Source organism: Pholcus phalangioides, unplaced genomic scaffold (genome assembly GCF_987345545.1).
Source record: "Pholcus phalangioides strain wild (caught in Gottingen) unplaced genomic scaffold, Ppha-v1.0 ptg000015l_1, whole genome shotgun sequence".
NCBI lineage: Eukaryota > Metazoa > Arthropoda > Arachnida > Araneae > Pholcidae > Pholcus > Pholcus phalangioides.
In genome coordinates, this window is record NW_028301608.1 from 81,946,513 (window position 1) to 81,967,976 (window position 21,464).

General features: G+C 33.8%; 1 protein-coding gene across 1 annotated transcript; it reads right to left on the reverse strand.

The window, feature by feature from the left end:
- Positions 1 to 2,063: 2,063 nt before the first annotated feature.
- On the reverse strand, positions 2,064 to 20,392 carry LOC149076814 (importin subunit alpha-1-like). Its single transcript, XM_089244501.1, has 12 exons — positions 20,010 to 20,392; positions 18,577 to 18,646; positions 18,361 to 18,486; positions 16,137 to 16,315; positions 14,747 to 14,919; positions 13,037 to 13,119; positions 12,824 to 12,947; positions 10,369 to 10,637; positions 8,976 to 9,080; positions 6,288 to 6,470; positions 5,949 to 6,098; positions 2,064 to 2,395 (listed from the first exon to the last, which is right to left on the reverse strand). The coding sequence occupies exons 2-12, from the start codon at positions 18,628 to 18,630 to the stop codon at positions 2,294 to 2,296; spliced, it is 1,548 nt and encodes a 515-aa protein (XP_089100627.1). The 5' UTR covers positions 18,631 to 18,646; positions 20,010 to 20,392; the 3' UTR covers positions 2,064 to 2,293.
- Between the last annotated feature and the right edge of the window lie 1,072 nt (positions 20,393 to 21,464).

Sequence of the window (21,464 nt, forward strand, 5' to 3'; positions counted from 1 at the left end):
TACAAATTATATCATTCGTCTATAGATCTTTATCCCAAAGACTCTTGCCTATACGTGTCCTCATATCTCTCTCACCACTTAAAACCCAGTATATATAACCTGGCTCCCATGCATTCTAGATTAATCAAATGTAATCTAGGGGAGTTCAACTCTACCTGATGATATCTTCAACAATCTACTAGATTACACACTGGTTCACATAGAAACAAATTCCCTTAGATTCTGTCAAACCTTTCTCACCGTACTATCGCTTGACGTGTCTATGAAAAAAAAGTGACATCTAATCCCATTCCAAGTTCCGGTTTGCACGATTGTTTTTGTTGAGATCAACAGGCATACCAGCTCTGCATCCTAAAATTACCCAAGCTGTAGACTCGGCTCGAATAAACAAACTAATAAACAGAATGTAAGGAAAACAGAGGACCCACCCTTTCTAACATCAAAACTGATGCTTCATTCACAGGTGAAGATGCATGTCTTCATTCCATTTGCAGCTAGTCTGCCTAAAATATGCTCGATACCAAACTACGAGATTATTTTATGAAAATTACAGCTTACTGCCATATTTACCCCTGTACTATACAAGTATGGATCTGGGGGAGGGCCAATATGGATAAAATTTCTCCATCCCATAAAATATAGGTGATCTGATTCTCCAACACAGTTTTTGCATTAAACACGCACACCAGTGTCCCGTAAGTAGTTTAAAATTTCTCAAAAAAAAATTCAAAAATGAGTTTGTATATTGGAATAAGTTTTTCAAGAAGTTCAGATTTTTTTGGTACAGAAAAAAAAAAATCCTTCAAATTTCTGTTGATAGAAAGTACACATCTGCTTTTGAGCAAATCAGTCATAAAAGGGGAAATGGTATGATTAACAGCTCATTTTCCATTACTCGTGCTTGCATAAGTTTTTCATTGTGATGTCGACATTGGTGAAAGTTGTGGCTGAAGCTTCATGACTGTTTTGGAAACAATTTTTCTTCAGAGACTGAATTATGCAATTCTTACGAATTTTCAAACTATTCACAAATTAATGGGACAACCTTATCTTGAGATAAAGGAAGTAAATTGCTTTACATGTCTAGGGTGTGTTGAAAGTAATCCTATTCACAAATTCATGGGACACCCTGTGTAATCAGAGGCATATTTACAGGAAGGCTAAGCAGACATAGGAAAATGAGTCAAACTAGACTGGAGGAGTTAAGGCAACAAATCCACTTAATTCACACATCGTGAGAATGAAGTGGATTTGTTGCCTTAAGATTTTTTTAGTTCATTTCCTGCGATCTTTCAGTTTAAAGACAAAAAAAATATTCAAAAATAAACGATTTGATATAAAATAAAATTAGGTATAAATGCTGAAATTTTAAAAATTAAGTTTGAATTAAATGCAATTGATGTCCATTTTCTCTCGTACAGCCTTGTTATTTGAGATAGGCCGGGATTACACTATAAAAGTTATATCAAACTTTTAGAAAAGTTCAAAAATGCAACCAATAAGAGCATTGGTAATATTTTAATAAATGCAATCGATCACCTTATTGTTTTTATTTTTAGAGTTTTATAAATGAACTTTTATAGTGTAATCCCAACCATAATTAAAATCTTCACATAAACTTTAATGTTTGAATCAGTGGATAGCTTTTAGGTTAAAAATGAACATCCAGAAAAAAAAAAACTATTCTCAAATTTTTAATAAATGAAATCTAAACTGCCACAGGCCAGTCTTCAGTTTTATTAATTAATGAAAGAGAAAAATATTTTTTCGTTCATAAACAGAACACTTCTTTTTCCCTCTGAAGGTTTGACAATCTCAAACCTCAGAAACATTTCTATAGAAAATACATTTTAAGTGATTTACAGACACTGTTCAAAACGAATCTTGTTCATAATTTGAAATCATCCCAATCTGATATTTCTAATATTAGAGGATCTACAAGTCTGGCTGAAAAATTTGCCCCAAGAAAGAGTTATGAACCGGATATAGCAAAGACAAGTATTTTCATGTTATGCAGTGGCTAAGAATTTTTAACCACGTAAGCGACATAAAAACTAGGAATCTAACATAATACCAAGAGCTTTATTAGAAAACAAGTTGGAACAAATACTGGAAAATTCACAATACAAGATAGGATAAAAAAAATGATACGAAAAACCTTAATTCACGACCAGAAAATATTCCAAAGCCAGTCGGAGCCATGTATTTGGATTGTCCTTTTACACAATACAAAAATATATAAAATTTGTTTTCCCAATACTTTTGTACAAAACATGCTTCTCTCGGAATGTTTTCAGAAACTGTATCCTCCTTGGGGAGTATTCACTCCTTCTGTAAATTCAAAGATGTTCTCGTTATTGGTTTGAGGAATAAGGTTAGGATCCTCTTCGTCTTCCTGTAATGAATCAAGGGGAAAAAGTCAGAAGATTGATATTTGAAATTTAAAAACCTTAAATTATCAGAAGAAAAATCAAAGTTTAAATCAAACTATCTATAAAGATTTTTTTAATTCAAGTAATCTACAAAACAAGGTTAGCTGACCGTTACTACCAATTAACACCTGAAAAAATAACAGTGAAGGAAATATTATAAGAGCTAACTACACATTTATATAAGTTTCATTAAACTATGCGTTCAGATACTGCCATCCATCTTCCAGACTAAACTAACAATGAAAAAAAAATTTTTACGCATAAAAATTAAATGTAAGGGTCCATCAATTGGTGTGGCAGGTTTTTTTTAACAATCGGCTCACACCCTTGAAATACAAAGTTATCTTTCCATTAAAAAAAGTTGCCACAGAAAACAGACCTGCAATAATACAAATTTTCACCTATAGTTGGAAAAGAGTAGACGGCAGCACTATATTACACCGAAATTTCACATTAGGTACACAACACGTATACTCTAAATGGAACAAGTATACATATATTTTAAATATTAATTTTTTTATTTCTCATATGATCAGAGAATGATACACATTACAATTTTGAATCAAACTACCTCCAAAATGTCAAAAATAACAACTGTTTCCAAATTTCACCACCAAGACATTTTATGGAAAAATGATATTCACGTTTCATTAGAAGAAATTTCATATATTTAAAAAAAAAAAAAAAAAAAAACCAAGTCAGAAAAAGTTCAATATTCATTTCATATAGGTCCCCTTCGCCCACTAAACTGACCAACCATACTTCAACAAAAAACTGACCCATCCCGGGAACAAAAGTAGATATTGAAATATTATTCAAAAAGCCAAGACATCTGAAAGTGAACATTAAGAACTATACAGGTCAGTGTTTATGAAAGCGGGCAATATCACACACTTTGATGGTACAGAGAATAGAAGCAATGGGTTTTATATAGGATCTCAAGAGTGCTTAAGTTGAGGGAAGAGGTGATGGAATGTGATAAGTTCGGGGAAACATAAATCATTCTCTACCCTTATACACTCCAAAGAAGAAATATTCCACCTGCTTCTATAGCATATTCGTAGCACACTTATGTGGGAAATTGAATTCATGTTCCATAGAGGCACATACACAAAAATTCACCTTTACTTCCAAAAACCATCTTTCCATAACATCTTGCATTTGAGAACTAGTTTGTTTCGCTTACAATAAATTAGAATTACTACTCTTATCAATAAATTAAAAATCTACCTGAAATAAATCTACCAGTTTCATCCACACCTATGGTCCTTGCTGTTTAGGTGCAGAAATAGAATCACCTTGACCTCCTATTTAATTATGTGCTCTTTAAAAATTTTTAATGGTAATTTTTTCCCATTGATACTTCTAGTATTATATCTAAAATATCCTTATTTCTCAAACAGAAACAATTCTAAAAAAATTAAACCTTATTTTTACTTCCATACTGGCTGTTTCGTAGTTTCTTTTTAAATACCATAATTCTGTGGTGTTTGGTAAGAACATGATATCTCCAAAAAATGGCTTTTTGATCTGAAAGTCTTGCCAATTATAAATAATTAGAAGTGAGATAAATGCGCAAATATGTACATACGGCTAAAAAACATGTCGATGTATGATATTTCCATTTTTATTTGTGTGTATGCTTTATTTGATTTTCCGAATGGCAATGAAAATGCTTATAGCTCAAAAACGTGATTTTGGGGTTGTCATGTTCTGACCAAACACCACAGAATTGATTGTGGAACAAGCTCCCCCTTATTGTTGTTCCCCCCCCCCCACCACGATAGCTAATTTTATTCATATAATGTAAGAAACATCTATCATATCGACCCAATGCATTGTAACTTTATGAATGATAGATGGCACTCTAAGCACAGGCTTTTATCAGGAAGAGAGGAAAAGAGTGAGCACAGCTGTAAGTGTGATAGCGAGATATACACATGATTGCATCCGTAATGTTGGATTTGCTATTAATAAATGTGATTGTCTATCAAGTGATGCCTCGTCAATTTGCATCATGCTCTCATAAGAATCAGCCTGCAATCTTATATATAAATATGAAAGTATGTATGTTCTTTATACAAATCTACAGTTTTAGACCGATCGTCGCCAGATTTTGCATATATACCAAATGGGACCGGGATTGAACCGTAGGCTACTTTAAAAGTTCGTCAGAGCTGGGCAAATGCCCGAAATAGGCGAAAAACGGTCGGGCAACAATGGTTTTGAGGCCTCAACAATCACTTTCGGATAGTTTACTTTGGTTACCATGGTTCCCAATAATGTGTTTCAGACATGTATATGTCTTTACAATGGTTTGTCATATCTTTAACGCTGCCATTATAACAGTTTATTCCTTTATAATGGTTTGGCTGTTTTCTAATATTCCCAGTAATTGAAGAAAACCTTGGAAGCACTGGGTATTTTTGCTAACTTATATACAGGCTGGCCTGTAAGTGCTAATGTGGCCTTTATCTCATCAACTGCCCATCGTAGAGGAATAGTTTCAATTTAAAAAATGCTTAAAAAGGCGTTTGAATAATATTCGCTGCACAAGCTGGACATATAACGTCACTAACAACAGAGAACAACTACTACTACGACAAAACTGAGAACAATACTGTTCAATGCCAGCTGATGACGATTTGAGGCAAGCATTGAGTTCAACACTCTGACACGAAGTTAAAAAAATATTATCCACCAACATATGCGAGTTTCAACTGCAAAATTACTCAGCGCTGCTATCGTTTCCATATCAAACGTGGCAATGGAAGAATTCCCGTAGATCCAAGCACTGGACTGATTACGCTCCCAAATAGATTTTGCCAGTTGTTAAACTCAGTTCCAGAACTTGCAGACAAAGTCTTCACCAACATTCAACAAAATCACCGAAACTATGAATGGCTTTGTGAGCGATTCTGGCAACGAAAAATGACAATGTGAACAAGATCAACGAAAAAATCCTAAAAATTATTCCAGGAGACTCCACTTCTTACAAATCTGTTTACACAGACTCAGCGCAGACAGTTCTGTATCCTGCAGAATTTCTGAACTCTTTGGATATTCCGGGTGTGCCACCACACGATTTGACCCCCCCTCAAAGTCTGAGCACCTATAATTTGGAGAAATTTCTTAATTAAATTAAGAAATTTGGAGACACCAAGACTGTGTGAAGAAATTACACAATTACATCATTGAAGCAACGATTCTAACCGGATTTGTGCCAAAGGAGAAGACCTTACACCTTCATTACACATATCCCAGTTATCACAAATGCCATCCAGTTCATTCAGTTTCAAGCGATTACAGTTCCCGATTCGTTTAGCTTTAAATACGCTATACATATACAAGTTGTATAAATTTTTTTACGGGGCGAGCAATGTTGCCGGGTATCAGCTAGTATAGTATAAAAATAAACCACACAGTGAATTTTGCTTTCAATTGTTTAGCAGTATCATTCAAGCATGTATTACGTAATGCTCAGTTTTTAAGAATAAACAAGTATATCAAACTTACCTCTTCAGAAAAGAAAACTTCGATGATGTTCAAAGCAGCTTTGTAAATGTCATTGTTCTCGTGCTTTTGAAGATTTTCCAGCCTATCAAGTCCACCATATTCTTCAATCATCCCACAGACACTTTCGGTAGCATTAAGCTTCACTGAAGCCTAAAATACAATTTTTCATTTAAGTGTGATAGCGAGATATACACATGATTGCATTCGTATTAATGTTGCATTTAATGCAACAGTACGAATGCTTAATTTTTTTCATATAACCAAGACTGATCACAGCCCCCTTCAAATCACCCTAAGAGTAGATTTACAGTCAGCTACCTCTCAAAGAAAATTACTTACATTAAGGATATTGGTAATGGCATCCAACAGCACAAGCAATGTTTTAGCATCTTTAATATCCAATAGATGACAGAGCGGTTGTAACACACCACAGTGAATCAAATAAGAGACCTGCTCCACAGTTCCACCAGATGTAAAATTAGTGACAATCCATATAGCTTCCTTCTGGCTCTTGTGATCTCCCTGTACAATTCATACACAAAATATTTAATGGATATACAGGTTAATTTTTAAAATACATTTTTCAGGAGAGTATTTTTCCCATTTTAAGAGAAAAAAAATACAGGCACAATAAGACCCTGGTGTAATGTGGCTCACTTTTAACATCACCTACATCTATAATAATGATGGGTAAACTATAGCTCGCATAGATGTTCTATCCAGCTTGTTGCCGATTTTAATACAAAAATGGATTTTATCCAGCCCATGATACATCAGATCAAGAGACTTTCTGGATATTATTCCAAGGTGAAATGTTTGTAATCTGACCAGGAGTCAAATCCAGAACTTCTTGCAAACTGGGCAAGAAAGCCGCTGTGGTGGTCGAGTGGTTATAGTGACGTACTCGCGATGCGAGGATCCGGGTTCGAACCCCACAGTGGTGGTCGGCTGAAGTTGGTTTTCTATGGTTCCCAACTTCAAGGCGCAAATGCGAGCCGATCTCCCCGTTAAAAAGTCTCGCCACAGAGAGCAACAGTCCTACAACGATACATCATTCAACCATAAAACTTCACTCATAGTTAGAAAAACTGGTGGCAGATGGCAGCACTACACATAACAAGCATTACAGAGAAACAAAAAAAACTTCATGTCAGGTTTCATTACACGTACATTCCCGCATGTACCGATTCGTTGGGGGTTTCGCGGGGGGTGGGCGGGATGCATGTGTGGCGTAGCAGTAGTAGGCAAGGCCTCCAAAAAATGGCTCGGGGATCCATGATGATCTTAAGTCAGCCACCTCGTTGGGCAATTTGCCTGTTGTGGCGCTGTATTTGTATAAAGTATTTTGATTTGATGTATAGTGGGCCGGAAAAAAAAATCTACACCATCTGAGGCTACCTGGCTGAAAGAATTAATATCAATTTGCATACTCGCTCCAAAATCATAAAATCTTCTGTCTTAAAAAACGATGGGATGAAAAAAAAAAAACAAAAAAAAAAAAAAAAACACTAAATTGTTTGGCAAGGGAAGTATCCTAAATATAATAAAACTAGATCCTAAATATAATAAAAAATTTCTTGACAGATACTCTGCAGATACTGCCACCCCTCTTACTGCCAAATAATTATTCCTTGTATACGGCTCCTACTCAAAAAATAAAAAGTAGGAAAAGGCAGGACTAAAAAGTAAGATAGGGAGGGTCTCTTAGAAAACAATCATAGCATAATGGGAAAAATCCCTAAAAATTTTTTTTGGCAAAAAAAAATAAAGTTTCAAATTTTTTTCATAGCACTATTTCAGTTTCCTATAAGATTGACTCAAGCCAAAGCAAAATGATAAATGACTGTTGCAAAATCAATTTCTGGCCAAAACAGTGCACTAGCAACCACAGATAATTCTTTGCCATCTCTCCTCATGTATATTACATTCTTTTTGGAGTCTTCTAAAATGCAGAGCTTGTCAACTCTCGACAAGGCACAGCAAATTTTAAAGACATACTTTTTTTTTAAGAATGCTTTTGAAAGTAGTCTCGAAGGGGTGTCACAGTGCAAAATGTGTAGATTACAAGATCCGACGTAAATAAGGCAAGATGAACTAGATAGTTTTACTGTGTTGTCCATTTTTTAAAGGGATTTGTTTACATTTTACTGTTCAATGCCAGTGTAATCATTTTTGACAAATGAAGCATTTCTATTTCTAGCTCTTCCAAGCATTGTAAATATTGCTTATGCCTCTTCATGCCTTAAAAATACAGAAGACAACTGAATGCAATTAGGTAGCATCAGAATCACCAAACGTAGAATAGGCCTATGTATCCAACTGCTCTTTGAAATGCAAACTGTTGTTTCACCTATTTGCACCGTAATTTTAAATAATGAATGTTACTGTCCAAGGCCATGAAGTAATACAAAATTATTTTTCCATCCAGTCATAAGTTTTTAATGACTACTATACTTGAACCCTCAAATTGAGCAAATGAAAAATTAAAATATCAAAATTGTCCACGTATGACTATTTGCAAAAAAAGGTTTTACTGTACCTACATGCAATGAAATCAAACAAGATTAATTCACTAAAATAACTTGACAAGTAATTTTACATCATTAGGTAGAACACAATAGATGAAAGCAAAAAAATGAAAACCCTGATTAACATAGGAGGTTGTCTTTTTATGCCATCTTTACCATGTGTGAAAACATTAAAAAAAAATTAAATATTTGTTCTAAACGAAAGTGAAAGTTCATGTAAGACTGGTTAATTGTTTCCTCTAAGGGGCTATTCAAATATTAAGTCAGATTTTCAGCCATTTTTGACCCCTCCCCCTGTCAGCAAAACACCAACCCCTTTCCCAGCAGCTTAGAATATTTCATATCTTCAAAAAGGATGACGTTGATGACGTATACAACCTTCAGACCCCCTTCCCATCAAAAGTCAAATCAGAACCTCCCCATGCAGACATAATGAATGACATAATGAATAACTTGAATGACCCCTAATGTGATATGCAATGGGAAAAAAGAACAGTACCTTGGAAAGAATTTCTACAATTGAATCAACGAGACCAGTATTAATGACAGCCTGTATTTGCCTCGAATTTCCAGCAGTAACATTTGAAATTGCCCAAGCAGCTTCCTATTTTAAAATCGCATTAGAGAAAAAAACAGTTTAATAGTTCATCTCTATTAAAATATACATTAAAGATTGTTATTTTCTATAAGTATCTATACAAAACACTAATAAGAAATTAAGTCAAACTTATTTTGTTAGACTGCACTTTACTTGCTAGATTTACCATCTCAATAGTAATTGTTTATTTAATTCAGGTTTATATTAGGGATGGGATGAATAGCGATTTGCCTGATCATTTTTAAAATTCATCACAATTATGAATAAAACTGATTTTTAGTTAAAAAATAAAATTATTGGTAATTTTAAAATCAGTGTTTCCCCATAGTGGGCGATAAAGGATATAAACTTAACATAGGATCCTATGGGTTCATTTGAGTTGGGGGCGATGAGAGAAAAGAAATTACAGATGAAAGGGGGCAATGGAACAAAGTTTGGGAAACTTTTAAATGATTGAAATTAAATTTTAAATATGAAACTTATTCAAATAAATATTTAAAAAGTAGCAATAGAAAGACTCATTGTCATGATAATGAAAAATCAAGTTTAACGATCACATATTATTTTATTACTTATGGAATCAAATTTTTTTCAACACTTCTAATTATAACATCTAAAAAATAACTATTATTTAATTTCAACTCATAAAATTTACTTATTTTTCTCCCTTTTAGATGTTTTGTCCCTTTCAGCTCAATGAATATCTCGTCTAAACACATGCTTCAGTTAATGAACTTGTGTAATTCATGCTCACTTCCAATTTATTACAGGATCTATTTTCAGTTTAATGTTTTCCCAATCCTAGAAATTCATCCCGACATAACCTTTGCACAGAAAGGGATAGGTATACACCACACAATAAAATGTAATCAGTAAATTCTGGAAGTGTAAAATTCAAGTTTATATACCTGAATTTTCAGATATTCTGCCAAACAAACTTATTTGGCCAAATACCAAATAATGGCCAAATATTCGCCCCATCTCTGGTTTATATTTGATTTACCCTTGTAACAGGAATGAATGAGAAGTGAATGAATAAGTGGAATGAATTCCCCTCTCATTACTCACTTCCACCTTTCATCCAAGAGAGACTTGATCTTCATTTTAAAGAGATTAAATGGAGTCTTGCAACAAAAGTTAACCAAGCTGATCAACTTTAAAATAGACCAACTCACAACTTTTAAATAGACTTATATGCAACTGTACAAAATTTATAAAGCGAAAAGTTTAGAGAAAACCTCCAGCATGTTGGTAGACCACCTAAAAAGTTAGATTTTTAATTTTGAAACATTACCTTCATAATATTTGGCTTACGATGTCTAAGCAACACTCTGAATGGTAAGAGACCACCTGCATCTATTATCATCTGGGTCTGTTCGTCATTACCAGTAACAATGTTTCCAACAGCCCTTAATGTTGGAGCCAGCACAGAGAGTTCAGACACATTCAGAAGTTCGACCAATCTAGGAACTACTCCCATGTCCAAAACTTCTTGAATTTTTTCATTAGCACCATCCGTGAGATACGATATAGCCCAGCAAGCATCTGCAACAACCTCTCCATCTATTTTTAAGAGGGGAAAAAAAGACCAGCGATAAAAAGAATGCATACAATACTTATACAGTGAAACATCTAGAACAGAAGAAATGCTTTGAAATCTAAGATTTGAGTGTGGGTATTTTCAGTCCGTCAATGTCGAGAACGGAATCAAAAGATAATCTCCAGTGATTAATGCATCTATGTGTGCACCCCCAAAACAGACTGCTTTGAAATTATCTGCAACAAACTCGCAGCTGATTGGAAAAGTTCAAGGGTAAAAATTCTCATAATAAAGAAATTCTCTACAGACTGAATTTTTTTTTTCTCCTTAACAAGATTGTTCCACAACAGCACTTGTTTCTGCGACGTTATAATTTGACATATTCCGCTTTGTGGGTGTGCATGTTTATAGAACGAAAACAAACCTGAAATAGAATAACATTTCTGTCTCGACATTGTGTACAGGTACTGTATTAGAACATTAAAAAACAATTACCATAGCTGCCATTGGGGAAGTTTTCGCATGGATATACAAATTTCATACACAAAAAATTTAAAAAAGGGATTTTTCTCCTTTGCAAAAAATATGGCATATCACAAGCCATCACCAATTAGCACCAAATTGCCAATCAGTAGGTTAAATTACCTGTCATTACTCTAAATTTTTTATAATGAGCAAAAATTCAGGAAATATAAAAATTTTTCGGGAAGTCTAGGAGATGAGTATGAATTCAGAAAGATCTGCAGCTACGATATACATTTCACATTTAAAAATGTATTTTTTTAAAAGACAGTTGAAAATAAAATTTCCTTAAATACACCTGTATAAAACTTATTCTGCACTCTTGGTCTTCCACTAAATAAAACGATCTATTCTAGTAAAATAAACTTAAATAGAAAAAAAGTTCAACAGTTTCATTCATTATAGAAAAAGTTGACAGCTCTTTTTTAGAATGAGAGATAATGTAATTATTCGGGCATTGTTATCACTTTTGCAGAGGACAGAGTGGACCAATAGCATAACATGGTTAAAAATTGATTAAAATTATTTGGACAATGTTAAAAATTAATTGGACAACAGGATAAGTCCAGTGGCAAAGTTCTGGCATTCATTCATGTCGAAAGGTTTTTACACATTCTGTAACCAAGGTTCGCAACCGAACTTATTTCTCTTCCTGTAAGTTATCAGGCTGAAAGAAATGCAGGAGACTGTTTACTCCCTTTCCTGTTGACAAACATTTCCATACTTAATGTTATAATCAGTCAGTAATATCTGCTACGATCTATATACGTGCAAAACTGCTACTGCAATGGCTTTCCTATAGTGAAATCAAATGTATGGCAAAAACAAACCTTTTCCTTCAGTTGACCAAATTCCATAGATTCTTTGAGAGAATGAAGCAGCACGTCTCATTTCAATTTCACAATTTGACATGGGGGGAGGGGGAAGAGAAAAGTCTGTTCAATGAAAACTGATGACATAATTTCAGTTTGAAATAGTTTCATGGGAGCTTCAGAAAATAAGATCAAACTTATTGTCTCCACTGTGAACAGCACTTTTCCCTTATTCTGGAAACATCAACTCCCTCCAATACTATTTCAGACGTTTCAGTATAAAAGTAACAGTATGGAAATAAAAATTAGTTTTGAAATCAGTGACTAACCTAGTATATTTTACCTTGTTTGTCCATTTTCCAAAGCTAGGGGGAGCACCCCCCAAACAACGGGCCTGATGCAAAACTTGGGTATCATGTCTAATCACCAGTAAAAGTGATAATTTTTTGAAATTTTATCAAATTTACCAAAATGCTAGGTAGGGATGCAAAATAACTAGTTACTATATATAATAACCCCATTTATCACATTTATCGTAACATACATTAGTTACAGTTCTATTCTACACTTCACAATAAATAAATAACATAAGATTTTAGCTCAAAGGAAAGGGGGGGAAAAAAAAGTGATAATTTGTGTTTAAACATTTTGCAACCAATTATTCCGAGAAAGAAAACAGTTGCCCTGTTTTACCAAAATACTTATTTAACATACGTCTCATTTGGTCAAACCAGACTTACATGGTCACAAACAGAACTTTTTTGGATATTATCATTTGGTTATTGTTATCAGGAATCCCCCCTGGTGTCCCAATGTGATCACATTAAACAGCATGGACTAATAAGATTAAAATTTGTCAAGTGAATCTTTCTTACCAGAATGATTGATTAGATGTGCAAAAGTTGGCAAACACTGTTTCATCACATCAAATGGGGGTGGTGGATTTTTATTGCGGCATAGATTGGATAAAGCCCATGTTGTATTGCGCAAAAAAGAAGGCTAACAAAGAAAAAGATTTTGAGAAAATATTCAAAAATAAAATGATTGAAATATAGTATAAGGAAAATTCATGCGTTACGTATACTTACAGATGTATCTGGTTTAACCAGATTGAGCAATGGTGGTATGATTCCATTCTTTATGGTCAGGTCCCTGAATTCAGGTCCATCACCTGTAATACATTTTCATTACGACTTAAAATACAAAAATTATATGTATATACAAAAGCTAACTTTCAAAATGAATGTATAAAAAAATTTGATTTGATACAAAATTCAATTAAAATTAAAAAAGTCAGTCAAACATCAGAGTGAGCCATGACCTTGCTGCTTCCTGCCCCCGTTGATGCACATAAACCAACTTTTCGTTATTCAACTGAATTCAGTCTTTAAAATTAAAGCAATCATATTATATTATTTCCCGCAATTTCCTTTCATCTCAAGATCATAGAATTTCACAAAATCACAAGATGGATCATTTTGACTGCAATAGACTTTATAAAAACATGCTAACATTTTTATAATAAAAACCTAAATTTGGTCACTACTAGATAAATAATTACTGAATTTAATAGTTTTATGTTAAAACTACTCGTGATCATAAAAAATATTTCAAGCCCATCAAAATGTATCGAGAAGAATAAAAATTACATATATTTGACTAGTAATTATTGCAAAAGAACCTCATTAAGCTGAAACCTGTTTAACTCAGATCTCCAGATAATGTGGATATAAAATGGGAAGATAGAAATACTATTTTTTTTTTTTTTTAATCCGAGAAGCGATCTTAACATTCCCATAATAACTTTATCACGCTAGCACAGTGACATGGAATGCTTAACATAACAGGAGGTATGTGTGTGAAGTTAAGATTTCTTTAAGAGCAATAAATGCTATCATTAGATACCTACTTTGTCTTCATATGAAAGTGTTATTTAAAAAAAATAATTTTGACCAACTTAGTGTTTTTGCTGGTGCTGTCTTACACATTTTCAATTAAAGACAGCAAATGCTTTAATTTATGCTATGTCAGTGCGTTATGTACTGTGTTGTAAGACTATCAAATAAGGGAATGCTCACATTAACGCCTCGAAATGTACAAAACTGCAAAATACTAATTTCAGACAACCACTGTGATGGCTGAATTCGAACATGGATTATCAATAATATAACATACGAAAAATATTTTCATGACTTTCATACGAGTACTCAGTTCATTAAAAAAAGTTATAGAGCCTTCAAAATTACGAAAAGCCACAAAATTAAAAAGGAAAGAATACCAACAAATTTCTTTTGATGTAAAAAAAAAAGTTTTAAGCCAAAGTGAAAATTTGATTTTGGGACCGAATCGGCTCTCACGACTGACAATTTCATTCACTGATGGGACAGTGTTAATGGCTAATAAAATACAATGGAACCCACTGAACGAAATCAAAAAATATCTATCGACTGGAAAAAAGTCCACTAACGTAATGTCTATTACGAGACATTAGGTTCTATTGTAACCTAAACACTGTACAGGAAAGTGTTCCAAGATTGAGAACAAATCTAGAATTTTCTGGTTAACAAGATTCACCTTTTCAACCTGTTTACGTTCAGGCTTTTGGCAACAAATTTGGATGATAAACAGTTATCTGTTAGTTTAAGTATTGAACTGATTCACACATGGGAAATGTGAAAAAGATAGGAAATCTCTTGTTTTTTTTAAAATACACATACATATATATGTATAGTGGTTAAAAGATGAACAGGTTATGGAACTGGAATCTTGCACAAACCAAATGTAAAAAAATAACATACCAGCTATATTTCCAAGAGCCCAGACAGATTGCTCAGCAACATTTTGACTAGGAGAACCAAGAAGGCGTATAAAATGTGGCACTGCTCCAGCATTCACCACTGCAGCAGTTTGTTCAGAAATGCCAGAGGCTATATTGGTCAAAGCCCATGCAGATTCAAATTGCAGAGCCACACTAAAAGATAAAACAGAATATAAAATAATATTACTCTAATCCAACCGATTCTGCTTTAAAAATTCTAAAATTGAAATTATGTATTTCATGGCTTGATCCATGGCAAAAACAAGAAAAAAGAAAATATTTTCACCTAAAATTACACAAGTGATTACAGACACTAAATTTTCTGCTTTCATGACAATCGTCTAAATATAAGATGAAATCCAGGAAAAAAGACATTGACAGTTTCTTAAAAACAATCATATACGATTCTTTTTTTTTTTTATGACATTCCCGTCACAATGATGTAAATGAAATAACCACAAGTGTCTTTCATTCTGCTATTCTAGCTATGGTTAGGACGAGACAACTCGACCTCTGGCAGTTATTTATTTATATATGTATATAAATATGTGTATTTCTCTTTCCGCTATTCAAGTTCTTCGCATATTTCATGTCCACAACACACGCGCGTGTACTCATATTGTCGTATTCATGTTGCTCACCGAATAAGGTACTAAGCGAGATGGCACGGGTGATCTCTGTATATATTCCCCCCACAATACTTCTATTTTATATATTTTCATTAAATCCACTGGAGCGAGTGAACTCAATCCAATAAAACTGATGCTGGCTTCTAGTTCGCAAGTTATCAAACCCATTTGCTCACCAATAAGAAGTTAAGCGAGATGACTCGCTCCGATGGATATATATATATAATTTTATTTCGCAATAAGATTCTTGTTCTCTTTTTGTATCTTGTGTATATAATATAGCAAGTGTAAAGTGATGAGGTGGCATGGGGACCCTCAATTACTTTTAAAACATACCCCCCCCCCCATCCTAATATGTGCACATTCGTACGTCTAACGAACCCCAGAAACTTTTCTCCAACCCCATCTCGCCTGCGATCACCACAAAATTTGTTAATTGCGACAGTACCCAATTGTTTAGAAAAAAATATATAAAAATTTTGTATGTTTTTTGTTGTTTTTTTTGACACAAAATAAAGTGCTCCAGACTCTGCCACGAAGCTGGGCTGGAAGAGATCTCAACAACGGGATAAGTCCAGTGGCAAAGTTCTGGCGTTCATTCATTCGTACACAACTCCTGAAAAATTCCGCTGGCACCTACACTGTTTGATTTGTCGAGCAGACTTTTTTTATGCATCAAGAATAAAATTTTTCCTTATAAAATTAAAGAGCATTTTAAATTTTCAAAAAAAGTTATCTTACTTGTCATCTCTTGTAAGGAAATTTACTAGAACTGGTACCACATTAGAAGAAATGATCTTGTTGATAGGGGGATTACGTTCCCTCGAAAGAATTTTTCTTGCATTTTGAGTTGCTTGAAGCTGTACAGCAGTATCCTGACTGAAAATACCTCTAATGATGTCCTCGAAAGACATCTCTTGCTATAAAATGAAGTACTTTTTGAGAACATGAAATAAACTTGCATCAAGTTTTTATGAGTTGAGAACAATTTTAATTTTTTTCCCACCTCGAGATCAAAGTTATATCAAGCAGCAATTTACTTTACGATAAAAATATACAAAATTTCGGAAGCAAAAAACTATACATTAAACGAAACATTACACTGGAATTGTTGAAGGACACCATTTTTCAATAATAGAAAATACTTGATATTTGTTAGAATTAAATGTCAATTGCTTAATTAATTGCTAACAGGATTGTTCTGCACGACAGTCTTCATCCACAATAAGCTCTGTATACACAGACGATCCAACACTTATTTCTACAATACTCCACAGACAATATTTGCAAGTAAACCTTGGCAACTTGGTGTGCCAGGTGGATGGAACTCCAGACTTGCAATTGTAAAAGTATTTCATATTTCCATGGTCAAGCGATACTTAATGAGACATTCAATTTAACTTGTATGTATAAAGAAATTTTCACCAATGAAACATATCACGCTAACGTAAAAAAAGGAAATTACAGTACAAAAAAGTAACTTACGCCTTCCTTAATGTGGGAAAAAAATCATTAAACAGGAATACAGAAAGAACAGAGGGAAAACTCCTGTTCATAAGCAAAAAAACTAGTGACTGAAATGAAATTCTTCCATTTGCATTTGGACGAACTATCTCATCTGTGATTGAGAAAAAGTTAAAACGCGGGACATTTATTATTAACCCCTTCACTTACAAGTCATTGGCACCAAATTCCAATGTGCTCAATTTGACGAATCAGTGATGAATACAGTAACTTTGCCCTAACCGCACAATAAACGAAGGAGAGAAGGGAAAGTTATAAAATTTTAGGCTGAGGGTAAAAAGTCTAACCATGAAGAAATAAAAGCTCAAAATCCAGCCATCAATAAAAAAGACAGAACATAAATGATCTACTGAATTCTCTGAAACCAAGTTGCCAAAAAACTTAGAAAAAGAAGAATCAGATGTGTCGACCCCCAAAAAATCCAGCTTTGTGGACCTCTTAACTTTGACAAAAACTATGGAAAATCCTATCCGGTGACGAGTCGAGGAAACAGCCTAATCTTACTTACTAACATACATTAAATGCACCTTCCGAGACAGCTTACTAGTCAGTCTATAATAATCCCGAAAGCTAGGCATAGGAGTAAACATTCGAGTCTAGTTTAGTAAGAAAAAACTAGTCCACGCAACACAACTATATTTACAATTTCTTTCTCAGCTGATTTCACTGTCTATAAGAAAACAATCTTTCCAAAAAAAAAATATTAAAAAAATAGAGCTCAGTTAATATATATAAATTGATAATTAATATTCAATTAAATAAAGAGTTTAATAAATCCTATAAAATTTATAGCCCGCGATACCATAGCAAACAATCCTTCTAGATGTAGCTTATATGGCTCCCTATGATTATACATGCGCGGCTTACATATACTAGAGTTTTGTCCATAGTGTGGCCATCAAATGGAGAAATTGACCACCCCTGCACTAAACTATTCCGGGAAACCGCAGATGAACGATGAATTAGACAAGGGAGCTACGGGTGACGAGAGAGAACCCCTGGATTAATAGCATTTGAATCAGAATACTAATGCACACATTTTTCTAAAGTTGACATCTTAGACGTAGAAAATGCTTTTAGCTAAAGATTTTTTTAAACCATCTACAGTAAAACCTGTTTGAGCAGTTTCACTATTTTTTATTGAAAAGGAATTCTGCTGAGACCGCAGAAAATATCAGACAGTATTGAGTAATATTAATATATGTATATATAAAAGCTTATCTATAATGAAACTATTAGATATTCTAAAAACGAAGAAACTTGCGATTATAAATATATTTTGATCAAAAGAAATTAAATTTTTCTTCAATCCCACTCCCTCAAACTAAACATCTCTGCCAAAGAATAAACCCTCCAACGCTACAGCCTATAACATTATCAAACTGCATGGGGGGAAAAACATTAAATATTTTTTGAAATGTGAAAAAAATCGCTACATTACTTTATTTTGAGCCTGTAAAGGACTGACAGGTTCTTCATCTTGAATGTTTCTACGTTTCAAAATAGACTCGTCTTTCTTTTGCTTGCGCAATTCAACACTAACTTCAGTTCGCCTTCTACGCATAGACTGAAAAATAATTCGACATTATTCCAATTAAAAAGACATTTGTTATCCAACACAAATTTTTATTCACATCAAGATATTTTTGTAACTAACCTCCGCATCTCTTCCTTTGTTCTTGAAGCTTTTCAATCTATCTTGAGTTGGCATATTGACAAACCTAAATCTGTGGGAAAAAAAATTAGGTTTGAATAATCTGAACAATCAAACAAAATTAATATGTATAAAAATTCTTTGATATTAAATGAAATCACTTAAATTTTTCTAGTTTATTGAAATACAAGTCTTCATAAATCTTTCGTCATTTTAAATACTATGTAAGACAATGTTAAGTTAGAACCTGAAACCTTCCTTGAACTATAGAAGATAAGATTTAAATGAGCAAGTATGTAAGAGAGACAAGCCGTATTGCTTTGTTTTTTCAGGAATTATTAGGGGGCTCAAATGGCCTTAGTCCATATGTTCCAGCACCTATATGGTCTATGGGTTCAATCCTGGTGAAGAACAAATTCTTTTACCTACCAATAGATAGTGATAGTTTTATTATGCTTGTTGGTTTTCATCATTAAGTTTTCTATGCTGACAATTTTTTTGGTTTCCGTAGCATCAGATGGCCTTGACGACTTTTCATCGGACATGTTCATGGCAAAAAAAAAAAATCGTTAAATGGTGACCAATATTGAAGCTGTTCCAACATAAGTCTACACGGTGATTTAACAAGCTTATCAAGCCTTGCCTTAGACATTTTGAATATCTCAACCAATGATGAGATAGAAACAGTACGAATCAAAATTGGCAGTGAAATACAATTCAGACGCCGAAAGCCATGCTCGCCCCCACAGGGAAAGATTACAACTTTACCCCACAGTAAATGTGGGAGCACGCCAATATAAATTTTTATTGCATTTGTCCAGCCAGCCCTGGTGCAACCAGCCTTAAGGTGAAGGCCACAGATCACCCACCACGAAATAATATTCAGCACATCATAATGTAATACATTAACCATTTCATCACACCTCGCGGACTCCCTGGAACCTCTCCCAGGACATTAAGGGGTCAGTGGACCCTTTAAGACCCATATTCGATATTAAAACTGGAATTTAAAAAAAAAAAAAAAATGTGGACGAAATCCTTCATAACTGGAATATGTATTTCAAACCAGACTTAGTATTTACTAGTTGCAAGAGTACCGTTAGGTGATCGGGTAATTTTTATTGGAACACAATTCCAATAAAAATTACCCGTTTGTAAATACCCCTGTTTTGAAATACAGTAATATATCTCATGAATACACTATCAAAAAAAGGCTGACTTGACTCCCTTTCACTTAGAAAAACTTTCAATTCAAAATTCTCAAAGTTACTCGCGCGAGAAGTTATTGTTTACAACAAACAAAGGCTTAGAATAATTTGAATACTCGGTTAAATAATTTCCATAATTAGCAACGAGAAATAAACCTTGAAGGAATGAATTTCATAATCAACAAAAGCTATTTCGCGTTAATATAAAAAAAATTAGACGAAACGTACCAATATTCGGAAATAACTGGCAAATTATCGAACTTTGACACGACGAACAACAGCAATTTCAGAAGCTCTAGAAAGTTCCGTTGTTGAATGAATGGCAGCTTCGAAAATTCAAACCATACAAAAACAGTAACTAGTGACAGATGACGCACTGCTGAGCCAATCACAGGACAGTATCGACCATGCCGTTTTTTTCTATGATTCCACCCCCCTCCACTTCTGTCCTGAATTTTTGCATACTGCAATATACGGCGTATGTTTTTTATAGCTTCTTTTTTTTTTCAAGTAAAATCTCCAAAATTTTAAAAAATTTAAATGTTGCCAAATTTTACGAAAACAATTTTGAATAATACTCAAAAAGAAAATTTCATTCTGCGGTCATTCTACAAAAACATTGGAGGATTGTTTTTTTTTTGGTACAGAAAAAAAAGACGATAAAATTTTGCTGATGGGCAAATCTTGTAAATATGCAAATCAGAGTCTTATAAAACGCAAGGTGCGCCGAGGAATGCTTTTTATTGGGAACAAATTCATTTCTCAATCCTCCTGTTTCTGATGATTACACAAGGTTTTCATTATGATGTTCATAGGCATACGCAGAATATTTTCAGGGTGGGGGGTGGTGGTTTACGTTTTTTTCCTGTAAAATAACACTATAATCTCGGCTTGGGGGATTAGAACATTTGAATAATTGAGACAATTGTTGAACCCCTTTGCGTACGCCAATGGTGATGTTCTACCTCAGCTACTGCATCGCCGACCGGCTCAAGCTTCACGAATGTTACGGACACGAAAGAGATTGAAAAGTCAGTCCACAATTCTGTGAATTGCTTCTGTAGCATCCTCTGTTGACAAAAGTTTGAACTGTTTTTTATCTTTGCCAAAAAAAAAATCTCTTTCATGAGAGTATTCCTTTTCCCACAAACTTTCATTCAAATACGAAAATTCCTTCAATTTTTGTGAACTTTAAAACAATTTGCAAACTTATCGAACATGCTGTGCATTTGAATGTGCCACAATCTGCAATAGAGCTTAATTTCCCTCCGTCATTAGCAAATTTTAGTGATACTGTAATTGGCAACTTTACTCATTTTTCTACTCTAGAAGGTATTGGCTATAAGTAGGGTGACCATACGTCCCGCATTTCCCGGGACAGTCCCGGTATTTTCTGTATTTTTGGTCGTCCCGACTTTTTCGCAAAAGTGTCCCGGTTTTTCCCGTATTTTACACGACGCTTACTTGAATTTTTATTCTTTATTGAAGTCAAAGATTGAAATTATTTTTCAACTAATAAACTATATTATGATAATTATAACTATAAATGAGAATATTTATCTCCCACATTTGTCTCTGTGAACGTTTTTTTCGTGAAATTCATTTTAATCCACTGCAATTTGCAGTAACGTTTCATTTCCCGCACTTGTGATTTTACCGTAATTTTAACAATATTTGGCAACT

Excerpts from the sequence above, each read along its gene's own strand:
- LOC149076814 (XM_089244501.1), bottom strand. The coding sequence starts at position 18,630 with ATGCCAACTCAAGATAGATTGAAAAGCTTCAAGAACAAAGGAAGAGAT. Across the intron at positions 14,920-16,136 it reads TTCCTTACAAGAGATGACAA|TGTGGCTCTGCAATTTGAAT; the intron begins GTAAGATAACTT and ends TTTATCTTTTAG. Across the intron at positions 10,638-12,823 it reads ACATCTAATCAATCATTCTG|ATGGAGAGGTTGTTGCAGAT; the intron begins GTAAGAAAGATT and ends TCTTAAAAATAG.